Source organism: Sinocyclocheilus grahami, unplaced genomic scaffold, assembly GCF_001515645.1.
Source record: "Sinocyclocheilus grahami isolate Dianchi unplaced genomic scaffold, SAMN03320097.WGS_v1.1 scaffold222.1, whole genome shotgun sequence".
NCBI classification, from domain to species: Eukaryota; Metazoa; Chordata; class Actinopteri; order Cypriniformes; family Cyprinidae; genus Sinocyclocheilus; species Sinocyclocheilus grahami.
The window spans coordinates 1,423,941-1,439,730 of NW_015505401.1; the positions used below are offsets into that span (position 1 = coordinate 1,423,941).

The window sequence follows — 15,790 nt, forward strand, 5'->3', positions numbered from 1 at the left end:
TGCTGCGTGAATATGATGAATCACACCACCACGGAGACCCGAGAAAAAACTGGGATTAAAGTCCAAAACCTGACTTGAAATAACCTAACAAATCAATCGGGGCTAAAGCGGTTCCATAAACGACAAATTAAGTTCACACAATCTACACAATCTAGAGTACAGTCGGACCAAATTGTTTCATCTCATTTGATCATTTGTAATGTTATTGCTGTTATTACTACCATTGTATATTTATTAATATTACTCATGTAGCCTCATCTCAATTTGCACATCTGTTACTGCTGCTATTGTTATCATGTACTTGCACTCAATTTGCACGTTACTGCACAATTGTTTTTTTTTTGCACATAAGTTAATACTGTACATTCGCATATATAGATACCATACACATAGTCTATATTTCGATTTTCACATTCTATATTTCTACTCTATACTCGCATATATAGATACACATAGTCTATATTTCTATTTTTTTCATAGTCTTTATTCCTACTACTGCAGCATAGTTTTATTATTATGTTTCTTACATTGTATGTATGTATATGTGTATATCCTGTACTCTGTGTGTATGTCCTGTACATGTGGAAGAATTGGCAATAAAGCAGACTTGAACTTGAACTTGAATAGTTTGTGTATGTGTGTCTATAGCATTGCACTGTCTTGGCATTCATTGTGGACAGCAAAATAAGAATTTCATTGCTCAGGGAAACTTGTTTTCCTCACTGGGCATATGACAATAAACGTTTTGAATTGAATTGAATTGAATAAATGTGCCTTTTGTAGAATTTTAAACCTTCATATAAGTGTATTTTTATGATATCAGTAACTGTAAAGGGACTATTGTAATGGGTAAATCAAATGTAAGCTAGTTTAGTACTAATTGCTAAGCTCAAATGAGTTAATGTGTGTTTCTTATAGCAGTTTAGAAGTAATTTTCTTTATTATTAATTTTCATTTTAATTCAGTGATTTTAACTTTTCATTTAGTTATTTTAATGCTTTAAAGAGCAATTTTAGATTGTAATGTTCTAATGTTCTGCTATCTGTTCTGCAAAGGTACAGCTGTCATAAAACCAGAAAGAGCCTTTCTGCTTGACTAGAAACTGTAAAAAAAGTCAAATAATAGCATTCCTATTGGTCAGTGTTAGAGGAACTCAGCTTAGTCTGATAGTTAACCTGCTTTAGACCAGGTTAGTTTCCCAGCATAAGTTGCCACAGTGACTGAAGTTGATCTTTGTTAAATTTGCTTTATGGAACCAAATCATTTGACAACGAGTCAGACTAACTGAAATAAGTCTGGCTTATTTGGTAAACTTGTTTTATGAAACAGGCCTTGAGGCATTAAAAGTGATCATATTTTTTCCATTGCATCGTATTGCATCGAATCGCATTGTGCTGAATCGAATCGAATCGAAATCGGATCGCACTGCATCGTAATTGGGGTGCATCATATCACATCACATCAGTAGCTGCTTCATATGTATCTTTAATGTATCGTGTCGTTGGCTATGCATCGAGATGCGTATCGTATCGGCCTCAGTCATGAGATGCACATCCCTAATGTACTGATGTCAAGTATATGTACTATATATAAAAGTTCTATTTTTGTGTTATGAAAATTACTACATTGCCAAATAAATGCTATTCATACAAATCCTTTATGGCATGTAGGAATAAATTCACTCTTGTGCATTTAAGCATTAGCAATTACACACACATTAGTTAAATTATGTTACAATTGTTAACTGATGCTTTATTCTGGTTCAAGCACTAAGATCTCTGCGCTTGACATCAGTGACAGATGAGAGCCACCATCTGCGTTCTGTGGGTCTTGATCCAATGACACGCAGGCCTGTTCCAGTCACCCTTAATCTACTTCACCAGCCCCGCTCCATTTACATATGTTTCCCATTCATCAGATCAACACACAATGAGCCCCCCTGTGTAGTGTATAAATGTGTGCGGGAGGGTCTGACCTGACGATATCAGGGTGCTGATGATTACGAGAAAACGGTCCTCTGGGATCTGAGCGTCTGTGAGGAGCAGGATTGTGGGTATGTTTTTCACCCCCGTCTTCATGTACAGTCCAGCCAAATCCGCCTGAAAAATACATGAGAGATAGCTGAGAACGCTTACAATATGGAAGAGAGCACAACCAGTCTCCAAAACCAGTCTGAGCTGTGGCTTAGTGGTTAGAAGAGTTATGGTGCTCATGTGAGATTTGAGTTTGAATCTGGTCCGCACACAAATTCCAATCCCATTTTACCCTCTTCTTTCTATCACTTCCTGTCACTTTTCCTTTCAAATAATGAGAAAAAAACCTTGAAAATCAACACGTTGGAAACTGTACAAAAGCAAATAAATTGATAAGACTGTAAAAATCCCAAATAATACAAATAATTCTGCCATTTCAAATGTTCAAGCTCCAAATTTGGTGGATTCTGATTGGCTATGAATGTTTTTAGCATTCTTCAGCTGGAAAAAAAATTACAATAACAATAAGTGTCATCATTGATATAGGTGTCGTGTGGATTTCCCTATTCTCATCTAATTAAAGCGATTTTTTCAAAACGCTATAAGCGATAGTTATAGTCAGAGCTGGGTAGTAACTGATTACATGTAATCTGGATTATGTAATCAGATTACAAAAATTACAAAAGTACTTGTAATTAGATTCAATTACATTTTAAAATGCTCAGAATCAAACTACAGTTACTTTTTATTGATTACATGATTACATATTATTCACACAATAGCAATAAATTATTCATATTTTATTGATTCTCCCTAATTCTTCTTATTCATCTTTTAAATGTTTCTTTCTAAAATAGCCTACTGCTTATATACATTCATGTAATTTGGAATCAGGAACAGACTACAATTTCTAAGTAATCTACCCAGCTCTGGTTATCATCCTATATGTGAATGTGCCCGAGACAACTATCCAGTAAGCAATGTATGGGTTGATTTCCTCAAACAGCCTCAAAAACTGTGACGCTCAACAAGTACATCAGTAGAACACAGAAGCAGCACTCAGAAAACCTGTATAAAAATTTTTATTTTTACAATTCTGGTGCTTCTAGCAGCAAACTTCTACTTTAAAGATATTGTTGCTCAGCGAATTTTCACAAGTGAAACCCAGTCATTTCAAAAGGAATCCACACTTACATAGGTATTGGTCATTCCAATATGAATCACCTGCAATTAGTCCAAAATGCAGCTGCTAGACTCCTTAATGGCACTCGTAAATTTGAGCACATCACCCCCGTCTTACTCTCTCTGCGTTGGTTGCCGGTTCATTTTAGAGTAGAGTTTAAGATTTTACTTTTTGTTTTTAAGGTCTTAAACGGTCTGGCACCATCTTATTTATCTGAACTCATGACTGTTAACATATCTGCGAGATGTTTAAGGTCATCAAATCAGAAATTGTTAAAGGTTCCTAGATCAAGGTTAAAAACAAAGGGAGACCGGGCTTTTGCCATTGTCGGCCCCAAACTGTGGAATAGCGTACCTTTATCTATTAGGATAATCTCTTCAGAATCTCTGTTTAAAGTAAAACTTAAAACTCACCTTTTAGAAAAGGCTTTTAACATCTGAGTCATCCTGAGCATGTCTCTGTTGTCCTCTGTATGTACTACCTCCTGTACCATATGACTTTTATGTTGTTTTATTGTTTTGATTGGGGTTTTATTAATTTGATTTTATAATTTCTTGTACAGCACAATGGTCAATGACTGTTGCTGTATTGTGCTATATAAATAAACAAAAACAAAAACAAAACACAAATGAGAAAGGATTTCGCCGGGCAGATTTTGCAACAGGTTCAAGTTGGTCACATGACCAACACAAAGCTGCTTGGTTTGAAATTACTTTTCTGTGAGCTGTGCTATATAAAGTGCTGCACTATTGACAATAGACAAAGGACCGCAAAGTTGGAAAGGAAAGTTGTTCAACATGACTACTCTCTTGTAATACTGCATATTTACATATATGCATAGAAACAGGATGAGACCAAGATGAAGTGTCTCTTCATGATTATGCGTAGAGGGCATCAAACAGTGAGTGTTGAGTGTATAGAGATCAATGCAGCTCAGCCAACTGGCCTCAGATTTACCACACACTGATGAATGAAATGATAGCAGCGGCCTCATCAATAGGGCATTGAAATATTTGCCTTGGTTCTTTAATAGGATCTGGCAATTACTCCCCATTGCATCCGGGCGGGACTAAATGAGATCGATGGAGCCGGACAGGGTATTGATCAGGGAAAGTGTTGTCTAAAGGAAAGCTTGATCCCTGCTAATGAATCACCGCCATTTTAGATTTATCCTCACCTCACAGCAGTGATGGGTACTATGATTTAGGCAGCTGATGTGGGTTACGATGGTTTGGCACAATATCAAAGTCACATTTGTTGTGGTTTCTGCTGTATGTGGTTTTCTCATTTTCATCTTGTATGCCATTGATTGTATTGTGCTGTCTACTGAGGCGGTTACCTTTAGGTCCTGTATGTTGTAGCCCTCGCTGAGGGTGGGCTGGAACACATCCATGTTGGAGAGGTGGGCGGCAAGGCGGGTCAGGCTTTGTTTGCCACTGCCCCCCACACCTACGAGGAGAGCATGGCCTCTAGGACATGCCAGGATGCGACTGATCCGACACCTGCAGAAACCAGTCAAAAAAAACATGTGTGTGTAAGTACAGTTAAATCTGTATTCACTAAAGCACATACTGCAGGCGTAGCACTCACACATGCTGCATGGCTTCCTGGAACAGCACCAGGTTCATGGCAGAGTGGAGCTCGTTGTAGCCGTCCAAAGCCTCATTGAGGATACAGCTGAGCTGCTCCCATCCAGCTACGGGCATGTAGGAAGGTTCTGCAGAGCCCACACTGCTGTGCAGGTATATTAGTGGCTCCTGCAACACTGCCTCTTCCTCTATTTCCTTTAGGAGACAAACAGAGAACAACTGCATGTTAAAGAACAATAGTATTAACATAATAGTATCGCATAATAGAGAGCCTGGAGTTTTACTGATGAAAGTGAAGGAGGAATCAGGATAGATTTTTCATTATTATATACGTATATAATTCATTATATAAATATAATGAATTATATTTATTTTATTGTCATTGATTTTGTTGACTGGTTTATTACTTGTAGATACATATTTATATTATAATTTGTAGTAATTACAAATATTTATTTATTCATTGCATTTATTATATATATATTATTTATTTATATTTGGAATATTTCTAATCCATCTTATTTTTTAACAAAGGAGTGGGGAATTAATTAATTAATTTTTATTTATTTGTTTGTTTTTAAATATAACATTATTATACTTTAAATACAATTATACATTTATTTACTTATTTTATTTTATTTTATTACTTAAAATATTGTTGTTGTTTTTTATATTTATAAATAAATGTTTTTGGTGTATTTCTTATTCCATTGCGCAAAAAAAAAACAAAGAAAATAAAAAATTAGAATAAAATAATAAGGTGCCTTCCAGTTGTTGTTTTTTTTGTGAAAGATGCTGATTCATTGAGGCCTTTCACAGCAGTAAACATGTCATTTTGCTGGTTTACCTCCAAGGCCTGTCGTGCGATGTCCGCCTGCAGCCTATGGAAAAGCTGAATGTCAGATGCGTCAGAAAAGCGATCTGAATATACTCTTCTGGATTCATGGATCCAAAGTCGAACCAGATCTGCACCCTGTCTAACACACTCTGGCTTGGAGAACAGGAGACCCTAGATGCACATACAAACACAGGTACAAAATGTTGGCTAATTCAAGATATTTACAGTTTAAATTACTGAGCACAAAGGGAATGTTTAACCTGGAACAGCCGAGAGAGATCCCACAGGTTGAAGAGATAGTAAAACTTTATAGAGGTGGGGAGGAAGTGCTGGAGCACCATGTTATGGAGGGCTACAGCCACTTTCACCACAGCTGGAGCACTCCTCACCACAGCTGGGCTGAACGGCAACCTCTGCAGGTGGAAGCTCAGGATAGAGCCAAAGATGGAGCTGAGGGTCTCACAGCTGGGTGTGCTGAACGCTAACACTGTGAAATGCCTCTGATGAAAATTAAGGTGAAGATTTTTCAGTGATGTCTCTCAAACACAATTTCATATTATATAACAAACAATAAACTTTTTTTACACTACACTTTATTTTGGTAGCACTTTATTTTACAGTCCTCTTCTTCGTGTACATACTATGCACTTATTATAGTAATTAAAATAACTAGGTACCAACCCTGAACCTACCCCGTGTAGTTACCTTATATTACCAGAACTGTACACTGTATGTACACTGTAAGTACAAATAAGAAGTGCAACCCTTTTTTTACTACAATATCTTTTCATATAATTCTGCATTTTTTTAATCAGTGCATTGCGTATGGAACAGTTCAAAATAAAAAAAATGGCTCCATTTGAATTCATTAGTTTGAATTTAATTGGTCACAACTCACAGGAGATGCTGAATTAAGATGAAAAGAGAAAATTACTAAATTGCTTTAGTAAAATTGTTTAATTTCATTATTCCAACACATTTCCCTATCTGTCGGTCACTACGAGTTATGTCGTGACGACATAGGGGGTTTACTTGAGAGCCCCAATCTGCTCTGACTTTCAGAGAAAACGCCAATGAATTTTGGCTGATGGATTTTGCATACCTGAGCCACTCCCCGTGCAAACAGGTATAAATAGGCGACAGGTGCATCCACTCAATCAGATTTTTGCTTCGGAGCGACTGGGCGAATGATTTCTTCTCCACAAAGCCTTTCTGATCTGACTGGAAGAAAGAAGCTGTTCCTGGTTGGCGTGACGGCACAAACAGCGGTGCCCTTGCTTCAACTAAAAGAGCAGTTTCTCATCACGGACGGCTCACGTCTTTTTAAAGATGCCGTTCTGTCCGTGTTCTCTTGGTTGCGGTCGTTACCTGTCCTCTGTCGATGGCCACGAACGTTGCCTTCAGTGTCTGGGCATCCAACACTCTGAAGCTGCATTCGTGGATGACTCATGCATTCATTGCGAGCGTATGAGCATGACTTCGCTGCGATCTCGCCACTCTCTCCTCACGGGGAACGGAGTGGCACCCTCTGTCTCTACCCGTCCCGGTTTCCCGGTCACGAGCAGGGGACCGCCGGCTAGAGCTCTGGGAGATCTGAGGGTCACAGTGAGAGCTTCTCCGCCGGGCACGTCCCCGCGGACCTCTCACTCCTCCCGCAGCGCATGTCTCGTGCTGGGCTCCAGAGTGATTTCGCTGGCCCGGCTCGTGACAGTCCCAGCATTTAATTCGGTGCGACCCCGGAGGATCAGATGTCGATCGCAGCATCGGGGGATGGGCTATCGTCCTCCGAGGATGAAGATTCGGTGGGGCTGCCCCCCTCGGGTGTTGTCGCCACCGCCAAATCAGACCCTGAGTTGACGGTCATGCTTTCCCGGGCAGCCGTGAGTATCAGGCTGGAGGTGAACACACTGCCCAGTCACGAGCCCTCGCGGCTGGATGATTGGTTTCAATGCATGTGGAGCTGACAAAGCCGTGGGCGACCCCTTTTTCCGCCAGAAGCCGCTCGTCTTTCTCCTCCGTCCTCACTACCCTCGATGGCGGGGCGGCTAGGGGGTTCATAGACATCTGGGCTCCAGAGTGATTTCGCTGGCCCGGCTCGTGACAGTCCCAGCATTTAATTCGGTGCGCCCCCGGAGGATCAGATGTCGATCGCAGCATCGGGGGATGGGCTATCATCCTCCGAGGATGAAGATTCGGTGGGGCTGCCCCCCTCGGGTGTTGTCGCCACCGCCAAATCAGACCCTGAGTTGACGGTCATGCTTTCCCGGGCAGCCGTGAGTATCAGGCTGGAGGTGAACACACTGCCCAGTCACGAGCCCTCGCGGCTGGATGATTGGTTTCAATGCATGTGGAGCTGACAAAGCCGTGGGCGACCCCTTTTTCCGCCAGAAGCCGCTCGTCTTTCTCCTCCGTCCTCACTACCCTCGATGGCGGGGCGGCTAGGGGGTTCATAGACATTCCCCAGGTGGAGAGAGCGGTTGCGGTGCACCTGTGCCCGCAACAAGCCACCACTTGGAGGAATTGTCCGCGTCTCCCGTCCAAAGCCTGTAAACTTTGGCCGCAGCTTTCTGTGCTTCGGGCCAGGCCACCTCTGCCCTGCATGCCATGGCTATCCTGCAGGTCTACCAAGCCAAGGCACTGAAACAAATGCACGAGGGTAGTTCTGACCCGGGTTGATGCAGGAACTGCACACGACAACTGACTTCACCCTCCGGGGGACGAAGTCCCTCGGGAAGGTGATGTCCACGGACAGTCCCTGGGAAAGCACGATCTCATCATTAGGTTCCTGAGGGGTGCCAGAAGGTTGAGTCCTCCTAGGCCACCCCTGGTGCCCTCCTGGGATCTCTCTACTGTCCTGGCTGGCCTTCAGAGGGATCCCTTTGAGCCGCTGGACTCAGCTGAGCTTAAGTTCCTGTCTGCTAAGACAGCGCTCCTGACCGCGCTCACTTCTAGTAAGATGGTCGGGGGCCTCCAAGCATTTTCGGTGAGCGAAGAGTGCCTTGTGTTCGGGCCGGCCTACACTCACGTTGTCCTGAGACCCTGGCCTGGATACATGCCCAAGGTTCCCACCACGCCCTTTCGCGATCAGGTGGTGAACCTGCAAGCACTGCCCTCGGAGGAGGCAGATCCAGCCTTGGCGTTGCTGAGTCCCGTCAGAGCGTTGCGCATATACGTGGACTGCACCCAGAGTTTCAGAAACTCTGAGCAGCACTTTGTCTGCTACAGAGGTCAGCAAAAAGGGAATGCTGTCTCCAAGCAGAGGTTGGCCCACTGGATAGTGGATGCTATCGCCTTGGCCTACCATTCCCAAGGCGAGCCATACCCCCTGGGGATGAGGGCTCACTCCACACAGAGTGTTGCCTCCTATGCGCTGGCGCATGGCACCTCTGGTCTGGGCTGGGCAACACCGAACACCTTTGTGAGATTTTACAGTCTCCGCATTGAACCGGTTTCTTCCCGTGTGTTGGGTAACAGTTAAGTGGTGGGAAGAGCCAACCGGTGTCACGCTTGCTGCACCATTCCCCCTCACCTGGGGATGTGAGTGCCTTTCCTCCTCCAGTAAGTTCCCCAGTCGGTAAACCCAGGTTGAGTATCCTCCAGCACCCCCAGCAGTCAGACTGGGCGGAGCAGTCCCTAGGCCCAGTATCGGTGTTAGCTTGCCCGGGTTTCCTGTCAGCTCCTTTACTGGGCTAGGTGTCCATATGGCTTGATTGCCTGCGGGTGATCTTATATGTGTATTTTTCCACGGTAAGGTTTCCCTCTCGGTGAACCCGTGTCTTCCCTTTGACAGACCACTCTGTCAGTCTCTGCTGGCAGCCGTTCCTCCCTACTTCTAGGTAGGACCTGACTCAGAGACTATTCCATATGTAGTACTGCCCCAGGCCTGGGTCAGTCCATATCAGTGTCTCCGTATGATACCTCCCTACGGGCAGGATGTGGTCTCCTTAGCGCCATTCTACGGAAGGCTCGCTTCCCCTTCATTACTGCCCAGCTGTAAACAACAAACAGGAAAGGCGTGAAGCGCCTTTCATGAAAGTCGAAATCCCTTCTCTTAAGAAAAACATTTCTGTCATAGAAACAGCGGCTTGGCTATCTCCAGCAGCGATGTACTCGCCTTTTGATCCCTGCGGGCGCCAAGGTCAGCGAATTTGCGCTGGGGCGTTGGGAAGGTTGCGACCTTTGCGTAGCATTTGTCTGACATGTGGTTCCTTGTCAACATTTGCAGTGCTACAGGATTGTGACAGAGTTCAGGTTGTGGCGCTTTCCATGGACCCCCTATGTCATCACGACATAACTCGTAGTGACCGACAGATAGGGTACGTCTCGGTTACGTATGTTATGTCCCCATGCCACAACCTCGAACCATTGCTGGTTGCCAGGGACACGTTCTCGGCTCTTCAGCGTAAAACCTGAATGAGTGGATGCACCTGTCGCCTATTTATATCTGTATACATGGGGAGTGGCTCAGGTATGCAAAATCCACTAGCCAAAATTCATTGGCGTTTTCTCTGAATGTCAGAGCGGATTGGGGCTCTCAAGTAAACCCCCTATGTCGTCAAGACATAACGTCTCCGTTCCCTCCATCAGGGAACAAAGGTTAAATATGTAACCAAGACATTTTGTTACATAACATAAATTGTTCATTGTTATTTTTGACTAATTATGCCTAATTATCCCCTAATATGTAAAATTCATGTTTAATATATTAATACAAAAAAATAATATACTTTAATTATAATATATTAACTTGTATATATGAAATTAATATTCAAGTTATTCTAAACAGTGAAAAATACAGCACCACAAACTGCCCATGATATTTTATGGAATTTTATGGAAATATATGGCATTATTTATTTATTACATACAGGATATTTATTTATTTATTAGATTTTTTTAGTATCACAAATACATATTAATACACATTTCTATAGGTGGTATAGAAATTGACGATTAATGATTATTAATAATATTTGTAAATGCGAAATATATGGTATGACAAAAAGTTTATATTCTGTTCTGAATGCTGCACAACAATGTGCAATAAAGAAGCTCCCACAAAAGAAATTCAAATACCTGCAGTCTGGGGTTAATTGTAAAACTCCCCGATGTTGGATTCATACAAGAGAGATAATGGGTGTTGTGTATGTCTTTCATTGTTAAATTGTGACTGTCATACCTAGAAACAAGACAGAAAATTGTTATAGGGTGTTTTGACAAGTAATATCTCCCTTAAGTGGAATAAATTAAAGAAACGTTGATGTTGCGTAACCAGTGCTTGTAATCCAGATGCTGGCGAATGAGAGCGTGTGGCTGAGAGGTCCCGTAACTGTCCACAGCTGTCATGTTCATGTCATCGATGAAATAGATGAGTCTCTTGTTTCTCGGGGGTGCGTAACTCCTGCCAGCCTTCCTTTCGAGAGGTTTCTCCATTGCCTCTGATAATAAAAATAAAAAGCATTGTTTTAAAAGAACTGACTACAAATTTGCATAAGGCATCATTTTCAAAGAAATCCTATAACTAGTACAAGTGAAATTCACATTTTACATAGTGTTATAAACTTCCGGGATACATTTGAAATATTCCTATCAGTCCATAAGAGCATCATTTTTTTGTCTAAAATTTGCATGGCTTGATATGTATGAACAAATCCATCTGTCTCATGCTGTTCAGACCTACTAAAAACTCATTTTGTTTGTTTTAAAGGTTTAATAAAGCAAACATTTACTCAACATCAATTCAAGTACACCCTGAGGAGCACTTGCATGAAATCACTGGACTAACTGTTATTTCTATTATTATTATTATAACCAGATGAAATGAAATTTGTCATATGGACCACAAGGAGGTGCTGTTTTACACATCGGAAGACATTTTAGAAAAATGTGATGAAATGCAGGCCGTCACACTCACTTTGCAGCATGGATGCAGTGATATGAAAGTGAAGGGGAACTTTCGCAGTTATAAGGTTCTCCGGTAGTGTTTCCAGAAGGTTCCTGACCAGAGCAGATTTCCCAGTGCCTGCTCCACCAATCAGCATAAGAGGCTGAGATGTCTCCAATAACATGCGCATGAAATACTGCAGTCTGACCGTCTCAACTGTTGGGACTAACACAGACTGTAGACAAAAAAGGGGGGCATTTGATTTCTCAAGTCATATTCAGCTTATCTAAATCAACAAATAACACTATAAATAAGTCTACAAATAACACTATAAAATCTATCTATCTGTCCATCTTTCAAAAGATTTCTATTTAAAAAAATGCTGTTCTTTAGAACTTTCTTTCCATCAAAATATCTTTTAAAAAATGTATCACAGTTTTCACAAAGAGCACCACAATGCTTTCAACACTAATTATAATAACACTAATAATAATAAGCACCAAATCACTTCTTTCAAAAACAAAAAAAACGTATCCAACCCCAAAATTTTGATCAGTGGTGTATATATAATTTATCCAATGTATAATTGGTGGTGAGAATTTTGTAGACCCATTCTAAAAAAAAAAGTATAAAAACATTTACACAATTAAATCAGTTTAAATACTTGTATTTCAGAAAAAGCTGTGGGATACTTTGCAAGAGCATTTTGAGTGAACTTTTAGAATATAGTTCTGCAATGAGACACGACAAACCTGTAGGCCCAGTTCATCACTATGACTACCCTATTATCAACATTACGTCTTTATCTTCCAAGAATAAAAACCGAGACAATGGCCCCACACACACGCATAATTCTGATTACTTTGAACGGTAATCAGATCCAAAACTCCTCTGACTGCAGGTTCAGCTCATGATGGAGGGAGGTTGTTTTCTCTGTATCTGTTCACTGACCCACTCTAATGCACTAACTGCACTAAATTAGCATGCCATTATTCTGAAATTAAAGTAGTTTTCTGCGAGAGTGAATTTTCTCAGGAGAATTTTCTCAGTGGATCACAAAGAAATATATTGTGCTGTATTGAATATGTTCACAACGTGTTATTCTGTATGTAACAGGAAGTATTAGTGTATTCCGAGTGTCCCTACATCAAATTTAGACTTCCTGCAATACATGATCCTGTCCTCACCTGTACAGGTGTATCAGGGTCCATCTCAAACATGAGCATCCTGTCGGTCCATGGCAGGAAGCGTCTGGAATGAGGATCTAAATAGTAGTCAAACACAGAACCCTGTACAGGAAACTTCACACTCTTCATCTCTTTGATCCACCACTGACTGAACTCAGCCCGAAAATCATGGAGCTGAGAGATCAAAAAAGACAACATAAACAGAGACACTAACGTGCCAGAAACATTCATATTATATATATATATACAGTATATTTTCATCATGCTTGTGAAGGATCCATTTTAAGATGATCAAAAAATTGTGTGGAAAGTATTAGCAAATTAATCAAAACTCACTTAAAATAAATATAAATATATAATTTTTGTCAGTTTCAGTCTTGGTGTAGTTTTTGTTTTGCATTCGTATATTCCCCCCAAAAACGAAATGAAACGAAACAAAACAAAAAACAATACAAAACAACATAAAACAAAACAAAACACCAACCCAAACAAAAATTCAACACACACAAAACCATACAAAAACACAAAACAACATAAAACACAAAACAAAACACCAACCCAAACAAAAAAAACATACAAAAACACAAAACAAAACAAATACCTGATCCTGTAATGTGGCTCCACCAAAAGCCCACACGCATGCGAACACAAAGTATGTCTCATAGACTTCCCGTGGAGTGTCTGCCGGAATGTTCTCCGGAGTTAACAGACAATCCAACAAGGAGCACAGAGTCTGAGAAAGACAGAGACATCAGTAAAGATTTTAAAACCACAGTATAGGCCTGTATGAATGAGTGTATCTGTGTGAATGGTACACCTGAACCATGCTGTTCTCAGTAATAGGAATGATCGTCTTAAAGGAGCTTCTCATTTTTTCAATACAGCGAGGGACGTATTTGTCAAACAGAATGGTCAGGTGTGCTCTCTCAGTTTGTCTCTCCCTCCGATCAATCCAACTCGTAACATATCTATTGACATTGAAGAAAAAAAGGCTGTACAACTAAGCCTAATCCATCACAAATATGAACCACTATGAATTAGATGGTGTAATTTGCACAGAAAGTGAATTTCTCACAGGTTCCAGCTAAGCTCCTGATGATTGATGTACAGGATGCCAGCTCGGGACACGGTGGCAGGCGTGGCATGTTTCAAGTGGCTGATCTCAAACAGTAGTCTCATCGAGGGGGTGAGTGGGATACGTTCATTATTAGCCAGAGTAAGAACCTGCACACACATGCACAACATAACTACATAATTGCCAATATTCATAATTCCCTGTTTGCTGCAAGTGGAGTGTTTAAATGTGTCAAAATGCAATTTTAGTGCTTTGATTAATCAGCTGGATGCAAATGTCCTCATAAAAACATGCACAAACTGTGTGGGGTACCTTGTTGTCATCCATGACAGTGTTGAGAGACTCAATCCACATGGGGTCAATGTCTCCATCCAGAACAATCCACTTTGGCCCCGAGTGAGAGTTACTGGCTTGATCCCGCATGAAATGTGACAATAAACCTGCCACATGAAGAGATTTACAATCTCAAAGTCTTACTGGGGAGAATGGATCTCATATCTAAACTGTAAGTTATGTACTGTGAATTGGACAGGATCAGCTCTACAAAACATTGGATGCTGATGTACCATCTTTCCATTCCCGAGTGGCTGGATGAAAGAATCCAAACAGTTCATCATTGCTTATAGCTTTTGGGTTCAGATCATTCCAGAAAGGCATCTTTCCCATGTTGAAGTAGGTTTTGTGAAGAGTTTTCAGGATCTGTTTAGAGATTTTTTTTTGTGATTATTGCACACTTTAAGTTTACTAACTTTCTATTTTAATTTTTGCAAAAATTCTTTGGTTGTTATAGATCAGATCATGTGAACAATACAAAATTCATATTTTAAATTAATATTATATATAATATATGTATGATACCATATATATATATATATATATATATATATATATATATATATATATCAATTAATAAATAACAATATACAATAAACTTTAATTATTTCATAATATTCGATTGCTGGATTCTAGTAAAACCAAAGAATTTAGCACAAATAATGAATATATAACTACAGAACAATATAAATGAGTTCACACCTGTGCAATATGTTTACAAAGCCAAGAAAATGAAAAAAAAATCTATAAAATAACTGTCCACAAAACTGGCAAATAATTTGTTTGCATGACAATTAATTATCAGGCAAAATGTCATAATCGAATAGAGAGATATTTTACATTATAAGAACACAAAATACAAGCAATTAGTGGATTCATTTAAAACATCAGGGAAAGTGGACAGTGGGAAACAGGTTTGTATTCATGTAGACTGTGTTCTGACCTGGCTTTTTCCAGTTCCAGCATCACCAACCACAAACACTGAGTGATGAACAGATAGAAGCTCATCAAGCTGAACAACCTTCATTAAAAATTGCATTCAAAAATAAGAGGTTAGCAAGGAATCTAAAACAGTATGATAACTTAATGCTAAACAATTTAATGACACACTGTGCAGAGAGTTACTTTCAGAACGAACGTGTCCTCAGGTTGAAGCTTTAACTCTAGACTCGTCTGACGGACTATCAGCTCAAACTCTGCATCAGTCCGCCTTTCCACCTCCAAACCAGGGAACAAATCTCTAATCAGACCCAGGAACACTGGAACGTCTTCCGAAACGATCTTTGGCATGTTGAAATCTCTCAAAGCCTGCATCAACACCTACATAATGTAAAAGAAAGCGTCAAAACACAAGGCTGCTTTATCTATAGAGCTATGCATTAGGGTTGGGCAATGTCTACAAAACTGACATCGGACAATGTCTACAGTGAAACATCGCGATGGACGATGACATCGGCGGGGGGGGGGGGGGGGGGGGGGGGGGGGGGGGGGGGAGAGGGACATGCATCACTGCCGCTGATTGGACAGCAGCAGCCGGTCACCTTCTGTATGGACATAGAGCAAAAGTCTAACTTTAAACAGTAGAGGGCACTGATGAGCAATTGCGGGGGGAGGGGTGTGGGGGAAGAGTTAGGGGGTGTGCCCGAAGAGTGAATCCTTATAAGGGAAAACACAATTCCTAACACCGTGTCTACGCCGGACACGAGCGGCACGGCATGACGAAATACT

At 40.8% G+C, this 15,790-nt stretch overlaps 1 protein-coding gene across 1 annotated transcript in view; it reads right to left on the minus strand.

Moving 5' to 3' along the window:
* LOC107596639 (dynein heavy chain 11, axonemal) overlaps positions 1-15,790 on the minus strand; it is an 83,379-nt gene that overhangs the window by 37,301 nt on the left and 30,288 nt on the right. Inside the window, 16 exon segments of the mRNA XM_016287418.1 lie at positions 1,976-2,099; positions 4,496-4,658; positions 4,747-4,940; positions 5,593-5,754; positions 5,844-6,083; positions 10,660-10,762; positions 10,856-11,021; positions 11,498-11,702; positions 12,655-12,828; positions 13,256-13,387; positions 13,472-13,622; positions 13,730-13,878; positions 14,042-14,169; positions 14,269-14,428; positions 15,006-15,083; positions 15,188-15,382. Of these exon segments, the coding sequence (XP_016142904.1) occupies positions 1,976-2,099; positions 4,496-4,658; positions 4,747-4,940; positions 5,593-5,754; positions 5,844-6,083; positions 10,660-10,762; positions 10,856-11,021; positions 11,498-11,702; positions 12,655-12,828; positions 13,256-13,387; positions 13,472-13,622; positions 13,730-13,878; positions 14,042-14,169; positions 14,269-14,428; positions 15,006-15,083; positions 15,188-15,382 (2,524 nt within the window).